Genomic DNA, 11,484 nt, shown 5'->3' with positions numbered 1-11,484 from the left:
TTCGTGACAGATAATGACTAAGAGAGAGAGAGAGAGAGAGAGAGAGAGGGAAATAATTTGGGATAAGGAAAGATAAGACATCGCTATCGGATTAAAGATTGGAAGTTAGGTCAAGTATCTGTTACCCTCTGACAACATAAACTAATGTAAGAGAACTGTTGCTATGTAAAACACGTATTCTCTTATATCTATCTTATCGAATATTTGTTGATAATACATAATGTAACTCTTAATATGTAATAATTCTTCTTAATCATGTACTTGTATGGTTATCGCTCCTTTTAAAGTATACCTTGAATCCTCTTAATTGTATTGCTCCGGTAGTTATGTAACAACCAGCACCGCTCGCTTTTTTTTTTACCGCTGACATCTTCGACATCTACCTAAGATCATTGTCTTTCTTTAACATGTTTAATGAGACAGTTCCATTATAATGGATACTCAAGCATTGTATTTTTCTTGAGCTGATATATTCGATGCAAATGTCTTTGTTAATCCTTTAAAAAAAAACTATATAAATGCATTTACCCATTTACTCGTACACGATAAATAACCGAGCTGTAATCTTGTTGATTTTCTTGGTATGAAACAGAACGTTTTTGATGATTGATACATTTTAAAGATCAAAAAGACGATACGTGATCTTATTCACATCAAAATAAAGTTCAGAAACCTCCAAATAAAGCAATATTTTTACTTGCTTATTACCACGTTAGCTGAACTTGGATATGGGTCAATGGTATTATTAAAGCTAGTCCAGTCACTAGAGTGTCATGGAGAGGAAAATGTTAAAACCATGAAAATTGTAGAAAATAGTGTTCACATTTGCTACGATCGTTAACCAGACGAACGTACACAACAGAGAAAAGAGAGAGTGCATCTTCTTCAGAATAAATCAAAATTCTTATCTTCAATCTTCAAATGCATTTCTTAAAATACTTGAAAATATATCTAAGCCACTTTCGACCTTTAATCTTTCACCCGAAAATATTGAACAGAACCTTTAAATCCCATCATTGCTATGATTTCCTGGTGTGGTGACTTGTTGGTCTCTCCATGATTTATAGTACTGATAAACTCGTCGCGTTAGAACGCGTCCTTTCCAATTTAGGTTGAAGTGCGCCTGGCGAAATATAGTTCGACAGGTTCACCGTATCTTTCGCGTGAGGGCACGGTTTTTATATGCCCTCTGATTTCCTCGCCAACGAATCGGCGATCGTTTCACGAGCAGATTACATATTATCACAGTCGACTCAGATTTACGATCTGTTATTCTTGATAGAAAAATTGAATCGCGTGGATGGAATAGCTATGTAGCTAATATGTCTCAATCTTAAAGCGAAGCATCAAGCAGAGTTTAAGAGTACCCTTTGAGATGGAATTCATTTCATGTTTCATAGAGCACTACAATTACCCAGTGGGTTTAGTAAGTTTCTGTTAACATGTTGAGAAGTTAAAGTATTTTTGTTATGAATCTGCTTTGTAAAAGAATTTTAAATCAGAATAAACCAGTTTTATACATCAAAGGGAAATACTTGTGCCACAAGGATTGCATTATTGTAACAATTTAGATTTAAGCTTGATTTAATTGTGGAATTGTGATCCTGAAATCGAGAAACTCCTACGAATGAAAATTCGTGAATCACACTAAAAGAACAGCGAGATTGGAAGTTTCTGAATCGAAAACAAAAAAATCCTCAATATTTCATAAGTATGATTACGTATTTAAAGGCTGAATTACAGTGCGACGTTTTTTATGACCCGGCGAATCCATCAATGTCTAAATTCGTCTGTTCATAAAATCGCGATGAACTTCTAAACTTTGATAAAGCTTTCCTGACAAGAATCATATTGCATGAAGATGCTTTAACTCATGTATATACATCCATTACAATCCGTGAAGATACTCACTGAAAGAGAGTGCAACAGATACACTGTATTGGATAAGCTGAACCAGATATTAAACGAATAAACCTTTCATTCGGCATCGCTATTGCATATTTTCCCCTGATGTACTTCACTAGGGGTTCCAATCGAAGCTGATAAGTAATCTCAACAACGTAATAATTATTGTTAATGGGTAACCTATTGCGATTTGCATGTTGATAGACTGGTGTATTATTATGTAATACATCTTGCAACTAGAATTTAATGTGTGCGTTTTAAATATGTAAAAAGTGTATTACAATGCTGCGGCTACTCCTTGATTTGAGAAATGTTATATATTGGCGATAAAAAAAAACACTAGCTACAAGACGAGGCAAGGACGTCTTTTATGGGATTGAAAATATTATCATTACCATGGTTTCCACGTTTCCTAATGCGATTAAGAGTTTAATGTGAAATGAAAGCATATTTATGATTATGATTTCAAACGGGAAGGTCGTGGGCTGATATTTGCACTAATAGCCACCATCCTCATTCTTCACAAGATGCAACTGTAAACAATGATACACGGTTCATTTCCCGGTTAATAGTAGGAGGAAAGAACATGAAAGAGAAAGAAAGATAAAGAGGGAGAGGGGAAGAGAGACAGAGAGCGACAGAGAGTCGGCCAGAGTTAGAAAGATAGAGATAGAGAGAGAGAGAGAGAGAGATAGAGAGAGGAAGGGGTTAGTGAGGAGAAAATACTAATATTTTATTTATCTAGGGTATACCGTAAACAATAACTACACCTTGCATTTTAAGAGTATACAAATGCAATATATATCGCCTCAAGAATGAAAAAGATCCAAAAATTATATACTCAATTCGCGCTCCATGCATGATTATAAGAATGATGGTGATGCTGCCGCTGCTGATAATAATACTAATATAGATTTTCTTTTTAAAGTATAACTGTACTTTGTACTTTTGTTTGTGTATGGTTTCAAATTATCCATATGGCATTGATTAGTAATGAGTCTAACCATGTATGAAATTGTGCGTTTCAGCAAAAACAGTCGGTTAAAAACCACATTACTGTAATAAAAGACATGTGATGATCATAAAAATACATTGGTTTCCGTAGTATCACGCCCACAATCGTTTTGCGTGAACAGCAGACTTCAGTTTCCATATTGTCTTATCGAAATCCTGTTTTGAACGAATTTAGGAGAATTCAGGCAATTTCAAGGCTATTATCAGTGATTTTGAGGCCAAATATAAAAATTCGAGTTTTAATGACTGACGCATGTTCTGTTTCGTCTCGTGTTTGCAGGACATTGTGATTTTTTAAAGGTTGGACGTTCTCTACTTCATTCTCGAATGTTATGCTCAGTTGTTACAGCCCCCGATGTTGGTGTTTATTATGGTAGCCTTCGATATGGTTGTAACAACATAATGCATGTGCCAACGATAGCTTTATCCAATGAAATGTTTTAACTTCGATTCTTCATGCTGTAACACTACAAAGTTGATTTCATTCTGTTATTTAGGGCTAATTCCATTAAAAAAATATAACAAGTGTTTAGGTGTGTAAGGTGCATATTGGTATATTTTTCGAACAGCACACCGTCACTTGATCTTTACTAACCTCAAAGAATCAGTAAGTCCAACAAAAGGTATCGTTAGACAGAATATTAGTTAATTTTTAACATTAAATATAATCCAATGTCACAAAGGTTATTACTTTTAAAAAGAAATCTGCCACAATTGAGGTATATTTTTCTTGATACGCACAGTAGAAGCAATGCCTCCGGGGGTAACAAAAAATGACATTGACTAATGATGGTTAAACAAGGGTTAATCGTGCTCTCGGTGAACAACGGTGAAAGATGAGTGACAACGTTGTAAAGATACGGGTGACCCTTACACCCCTGAGGAACACCCCTGCACCCAAGAGGCGCACCACTAAATTCACCCTAAGATCAAGACAGGCAGGCTGGGCAGGCAGTTACCGTGCCTCATAGCCTCTTGTCGATGCCCTCGCGCTGTTGGAGTCTCTAAATTCTGACGAGCGAAGCGAGTCAGAGAAACCGAGGCGCTTGCGCGGAGGGCCTCTTGACAAGTGATCTGAATTTCTTATGTTTTACTTTGTTTGGCGAATATTCCGACCCAGCAGAGTTCGGTGAAAGTCATCCAATCAGAGAGAGCTACTATGACGTAATATCTACCGCTCTGTGCGAATTCCTTCCGTGAGAGCGAGACTGGCCGCCTAGTTGTAGTCTGCAAGCACAAACCCTGGTCAGTCGTAAAAGAGAGTGTGCACTATAAGACTACCATATGCCACGTACTATAGCTGCTCCTGACCTATATTGGTACAACCAGTAGGTACCAGTAGATAGCTGGGCTAGGCTTCTCTCAAGGCACAATGATTTTTTGTTAAAGTGTCAAATTAGGGTCTGTGCTTGCAGACTAGCCTAGTTGGGCAATCCCGAACACACACGTACACACACACAATCGCTGCGGTCTAGACATGCATAATTCAGTAGGAAATCGGGTCTCATGAATATATAATTCAGATCACTTGTCAAGAGGCCCTCCGCGCAAGCGCCTCGGTTTCTCTGACTCGCTTCGCTCGTCAGAATTTAGAGACTCCAACAGCGCGAGGGCATCGACAAGAGGCTACGTGCCTCATGACTAATGGGCCACGGAGGAGACATTCCTGCGAGTCTGTAGTCGTGTCTACACAGATATTTTTGTCACTTTATAAGACCCCATTGCCCCCCCCCCCAACAGAATTACGGACGTCGTTCGTATGGACAGCGGAATGCCGTCTGGTTTTGAGTTGATCGTGTGAGAGAAGAGTCCGATGATTTGAATTTGGAATGATTTTTGTAGAGAAAAAAATAGGAATATGGACATTTTAAAGAGTGAGGGACACATGGGAGAGGAATTAGGGAAGAGAAGGGTGAGGTGGGGTAGGAGAATGGTAAGAACCAATAATGTACATACATGTACACCTTTAACTAGAATGGAACAAGCTTCATCTTATTTACCTTTCACTGACCATGGACCCTACTACGAAGTAGGGTCCATGCACTGACCAAACGGTTTATACCGCGTTTACGCCGATGTTTAAAACCAGTGACTAACAGAAAATTAAACTGACACTTTGCTGTCCATACGATGTAAGATATCTCGGATTCCTATGACCAGTGACTTAGGATCCGACATATTCGTAGCAAAGGCACAGCATCCAAGGGGCATAAAACCTGTCTGTATAAACACGGTCCAAATAATGACGATGAATGACGACAGATTCGTGTGTGAATTGGGTCGGATTGGCCATCTATTTCGATTGATACCACAAATCTTGGCTCTGATGAGGATGGTGAATGAGTACGATCGGTATCAATGAGTAGGGAGGGGTCTCCTGCGTTAAAGCCTAACGAGCTGCTTCCCCCTCTCGCTAACGGCTGCCTGACATGGAGGTTATCCATGGTGACGCCATCTTAGAGGCTGCAACAGATTTCTTAACGACCCGCACTCACAACCAATCTCCGTCGTTCAGCAAACGTGTTGTAGGGCACCCCCTCTAGCCGCTAAACACAAAAACGGTTCATAATAAAATAAGGGCCTCTGAAGGGTGTAATAGCAACAACCTTGTTCTCTTGGATCCGAATTGCCCATCTCACCCTCTGTATGATAAAAAGTATTTCTTGTAGCCTGTACTGTGAGTCACTGTCACAAATAATGTATTGGCTATACATGAAGTCGTGTGATACATTAAGTCGTGTGATTCCGACAGATTGTTTTTGTTGTGTTTACCATGTTTATAAGGTTTACGAATCCATCTTTATCGTTGTGATTATCATTATATTTTGACAAACATTTCCTTATCTTTTCTCTTTCTGACATCACAGAAGCGCAGTGCACTCATCGCCTCGTTACGGTGGTGCTTTCTTCTCGAGACCACGGAACAATGCCATTTCAGCCATGCGGCCATCGGGGGGACGAAACAGCATCTGCACGTATGGAGCCTTCAAGAGGGACTGCTGCTACGGATGGAAGAGGAACGAACGTGGAATTTGCCAACGTAAGTAGAATGCAATTTGAGTAACCAGGGCCCCGTCGGACACAGAGCTCCAATTGGTCGGAATTAATCGCCGTTTAACTTGAGATATGTATAATTATAAAATCCCCGGCTAAAATCGCAACTCTGTACAAAGAAGATTGCAAGGAGGTAGTATGTTCACTAGATCATACTTTTGATCAGATCGATTAGATCTACTCTCTTTATTAAATAAAGGGTAAATGGGGTTCCTATGAAATGCCAGGTTGTGGCTTCGACTCCCTGAATCAGTACTTGTCCCATGCGTCTTGATTTTACCCTTTGTGACCTTCAATACATGAGTACTGTAACACTCAGGCAATTAACAGCATTAGGGCTTATGTTCTGGGACATAGCAAGTCTATGTGCGTATAGCGAAATGTCACTTTCCATCTAGCAAGGCGTTCCCGCCAACTTCTAAAGAGTCTTTGGCAAACTGAAACATCTCAAAGACAACCATGAAAGTCATGGAATTAGATGTTCCCTTCAAACATTCGCCATGTGTTTTCGATCAAGGAAGACACAGGCATCTGGAACTTCCGGAGTGGGAGGCACTCCAGGCACTCACTCCAGGTATACTTCTGCATGTACTCGACTCAAGGTGTGCACAAACAGCCTTGGTAAATCGTGATTGTCGAAGAGATCTTTTTGTAGGTGAGGATTTCACAGCTTCCTCCCTGCGAGTTTCCATTGATCTGGTTCTACTCTGAGTAATGGGCAGTCGTGCAAATAAAACAATAAAACAATAATTTCATGTTGAAGTATATACAAAGTATTATAAATTCTCTAATTACATACATATGGTTACACTTCGACCTCTTTTCTTCGTTACAAATAACGCCCATTAGTTGGTTTCGATTTCTTTAGGAAATTATGACTTTATGGTCTAGTAATATTTAGACCTCCCCAAATAGATGGACAGAACTTGCTTACAACTTTTAAAGGTCTTTAACCTTCTCCAGGATTATGTGTATACACCTTGGTCGAAATCTTATATAATGTTAATACTATAATAACTTGAAAGACACAATATGGCATGTAAAGACCGGTTCCTTTTTAGTATACCCCTGGATTTTTCTGATTGGTCTTGACCTATAAAATGGACTACTAGTATTCAATGAGCATAAAGCACAACACCCCTCTCCTTCCTACGATGCAAGCCCTCTACAATAACCCTCGTGGCTCTTTATATCTGAAACAAGCATTCATAATTGTATACCTGCCTCTAAATTGCAAATTGTGAGTGATCATGGTGAAAGGTGGAACAGTCGGAAAACGATACATAAGTTACACTTTCACGAAAAAGAGGTCGATCTCCTGTTGTACGTATCTTCCAAGCACTAGGCCTATGGTCACAACGGGAACCTGTCTACCAGTTTTGTCAGTAAAAGAAATCAGTTTTCTGAATATTTTGGCGATTTTTTTTCCCCACCTGCTGTGGAATGGGGAGACCTCTCAATGTATCTCATCGGCCGGCGCGTCTGATTTAATTTGGACAAATTTTCGATGTCGAGACTTTGCCATTATTCGTGCCAAGTTCGCCACGTGGCACGGGGAACCAGACAAGATTAAACGCGTGTACGACAGGTATGCTGCCGTCTGAGGAATGGCGGGATAAAGAAGAAAAAATAGGACGCACTTTGACTGTTCGCCTTTTTTTGTTGTATTATTTCTTGTCTTCCAAACTGTCGCAACAAATCCAGATGAAGGTGAAATCAGTATGGAATGAAAACATGTAGTTTTTGTTAAGTCATCCTGAGATATCAAATTTCAGACAATGAATTTGGAAGAGTGTCTCGTACAACTCAAATGGCTCACAGCTTGAAGATATGGGTAAAGTCGTTCTGGTCTTGGTCTTTGATATTCGTTAGAGAGGACACCATGGACCCCCTTCATATTGTAGATCTTCTTTTGTATTATACACGTTTTGTCGCGTATTAAATGCAAACTCTACATTGTTGTTTTGAAATCCATTGCAAATTGATTTTACTTTTGCATGTGTATTATGTGTGACACAGGGATTGGTCGGATAGGGACGGGTATATGAATGAGTGGGTGGGGGGGGGGGGGGGGTTAGTTATCCTGAAAGCTAATATTCATTTGACCCATTTGTGTCAGGTCATTGAATAATTTCAGTGCTCAACAGGTTGGAGAGATGGTTATAACGAATAGAGAAATGCAATTTTCGAATAGAAAAATTTAGGGACTCAGTTTTTTTCTTCTTCGTAAACAATATTTAGAGTACTTCCGGGCCTCATGGAACTGATTCCTCACTGTGCGTTAAGTATGTATTCCAGCATCTTTTAATATGAGCGAAAAATATTTCGTTTAAGATTTCGCCTTTAAAATGGACTGCGAGGGAAACTGCCATTATGCCGAATGTATGATTTTACACAAAATAGGGTATTCAAAGGTAGATCAACGACAGATGAGTCTTTCGCCTGTTTGACTTTCCACGAATGCAGTCTTCGATTAATGTTCATAATTTTTTCATAAATGTTATCAACACCTCAGGAGAGGACAGAAGATTTAATGAAAAGCCGTTTCCTTTGCGTATAATTCCTTAATCTATAATTCATATTCATATACCAAACCATTAATGAGCCGATCGTTTCTACGTATATTTGTCGTCTCAGGTGGAAGTGGCAATCGCTCTATGAATTAATCATCCGTAATCGTGAATAAATCATTTTAAAACCGTGTGGTGTACGTCAGCCTTGAATCGACATACCTGGTCACAAATAATAGCCGTCCACAAGGTGCCAATTACTAATTAGAATTTGGACCGCTCCTTTCTTCCTCATATGTGTCACTTTTCATTTACCTGTCTATAGCATGTAGCACGCAGTACAAGTTTGTACTGCCGGTTTATCATGATATCATTGTCGAATATAATGTTCGACTCAATACCCTACAGATTGTTGATGAAAGTTACTTTTGAAATTATATTAGTTGTTACCATCTTATTCGAGTATAATATCCTATTTTAGATTAAGAGTCACGAAGTTGTAAGGACATTGGGCCACAATACCGAGAAACTAGTGGCGCAACTTTTCGGAGAGATTACCAAAGTTATCCAATACCTGAGTTTTGCATTCGTAGAGTCGATATGCCCTCTCAGTCACCTAAATTTACTTAAAACGATGGATAGGGGGAGAGACGAGTAACAATATTTTCCCTATAACAACCTTCCGGTGTATCTTCATTTTGCACATTTTGAGCACATTACCACCCCTTCTCAAGCAGACGATCAGAAGTCAATGAACGATCGAGTGTATACCGCCAAGGGTATCGATAGCAATTTCGCAGTACTTATTAAAGTACCCCTTCTAGATGTCAAATATTTTTATTTGCGTGTTTTATCACGTTTCATCTGTATTTGTTTCCCGCTCAATTTACACAATATTCCACCCAGCTAAAGGCATGATATGAAGGGTATATTCGGCGGAATATGTTTCTTTTCTCTAATGAACCGTGTGGGCTATAGGTTAATCATAAACTATTGCACCTGACACGGAGAGAATGAGAGAGAGAGAGAGAGAGAGAGAGAGAGAGAGAGAGAGAGAGAGAGAGAGATAAAGAGTGTCACTACTGAAAAACCTACCAGCATTATGGTGCTTCGACTTCTGCTTTGGCGTCAATTGATCCGGGCTTATTCATAGATATAAAAACAGAATTAGGAGTGTAACTAGGCTTTAGGTTAGGTTTAAGATTAATTTTAGTGTTAGATAGGGCTAGATAGCGAATTATATTCTAAGATGAATACTTCATTAGAGTAGAGGATTGGCCGGAGAGCAATTATTGTCGACGGAGCATGTGTGTCGTTAATTCCAATTTGTAGCAGTTGAAACATTATTATTTTTAACCACCCCCGCCCTTTCGCACACTCACGCACACTCGATCACACTCATGCACACTCCCGCACACTCCCGCACGCTCCCACTCACTGTCGCACACACGCCCGCACACCCTGCACACATGTCGAACGCTAAAAGGGATCCTTGACTCCCTTTAATTTCAAGGGAAATTTGCTGATAGGAGGAAACTCAAATTTTGATTTAGTGTCAGTGTCCGATAAGAGAGATAGATCGGGGGAGAAGTCGATGACATTTCAGATGCAACGTTTCTTTCGGTGATTGATAAACACGGTTGTAATCTTAATTAGGAAGGATGTCGATTCGGAAATGTTGAATACAGGGTTGGAATATACTGGTGAGGGCAATTTATTTCGGGAGTGAAAGATTTTAAAGCTATTCTCAATTGTTATTTATCCATGTATTGACCATAGTAATTATGCCAGTAGATCTTGGACGTAATTATGCCAGTAGAGCTTGGACGTAATTATGCCAGTAGATCTTATACGTAATTATGCCAGTAGATCGTGTACGTAATTATGCCAGTAGCACTTGCCCCAGTAAGGAAATTATTTTTCATTCCAGTCTAACTTCTTACAATAACAACAGCAACAACAACAAAAACAGAAATAAGAAAAGTGATTAAATGAAGTAAAATAAGAAAGAGAAGATATACTTGCTTGCAGTTGATTAATTCATTTGGTAACGTGCTGTGGTCAATAATTGAGGATCATGAAGCGTATTAATTTAGCATATATTCGAATTGGAAGATTCGTAATAGAATCAAAATAAGCAAGGGCGAGGGTATCATATGACGTACACGTGCTCTAATCGATGTATGAAACATCACAGAATATACATTGTAGTCCTGCTGGTTGAAAAAAAAAGTTATTTTATTGCTGACCATTCGAGTTTAATTTCAACTGGTAAATTATGTATTTCCTCCTGTCTATTTACATGCATTTACCATTCTCTAAATTATCTTTAGAGCAAAATATTTATCATTGCTAACATGGTTAACAAATGTTGAAGAAATTGCCCATCTTCTTTTGGTCCAAAAAGGGCATCCAAGACATGGAGCTTTTAACGATTATGTAGTCCGTTATTTCACGTACTACAATATAAATACTCAAATTTCTTATCATTTTGAGGATTCCATAACCTTGCAATGCACACCAATACTTATATGCTAGATGATCAATCTTTTCTGATCGATTCCACAACGTTTCATTCATAATGCAATCACATGACCAGAACTCATCTTTATCTTTACTTTTGTAGTTTGCATATTCCTGTATGACTGCATATGATTGTGAATAACACACATACCTTTTTATATCCAAGATGAAAACATAACACAGGTGTACACATACAAAATTGAGAACTCATACAGGTCTTACCCGCTCCTAGGCTAGCACAGGAAATATTTAATCAGTGTTTCGGGTCCAGGAATAGATTCCTTTTCCCGGGACGGCGGAAGTTTCTGGATTAGATCTCTTCGATGAACTCATGGGTTTGATAACTTTCGCGCTTGTTTAGACCTTCAAAGCTACCATATCTTTGAGATCAGACGTTTATGACTTTTGACACGACAGGAACAAATTGTAACAAGGCCTTCCCCGGTATCTACCGCCTTTGATGATATCAACATTTATG

General features: G+C 38.9%; 1 protein-coding gene across 1 annotated transcript in view; it reads left to right on the top strand.

Moving 5' to 3' along the window:
* The first annotated feature begins 5,764 nt into the window (after positions 1–5,764).
* Positions 5,765–11,484, top strand: part of LOC115918503 — a 64,335-nt gene continuing 58,615 nt past the window's right edge. Inside the window, exon 1 of the mRNA XM_030980886.1 lies at positions 5,765–5,959. Coding sequence (XP_030836746.1) covers positions 5,860–5,959 — 100 coding nt within the window. The 5' untranslated portion in view covers positions 5,765–5,859. The remainder of the gene's footprint in view (positions 5,960–11,484) is intronic.

This window comes from Strongylocentrotus purpuratus, unplaced genomic scaffold (genome assembly GCF_000002235.5).
Source record: "Strongylocentrotus purpuratus isolate Spur 01 unplaced genomic scaffold, Spur_5.0 spur5_scaffold_11, whole genome shotgun sequence".
NCBI lineage: Eukaryota > Metazoa > Echinodermata > Echinoidea > Camarodonta > Strongylocentrotidae > Strongylocentrotus > Strongylocentrotus purpuratus.
The sequence above is the reverse complement of the archived record's forward strand: the minus strand, read 5'-3'. Positions and strand labels throughout refer to the sequence as shown.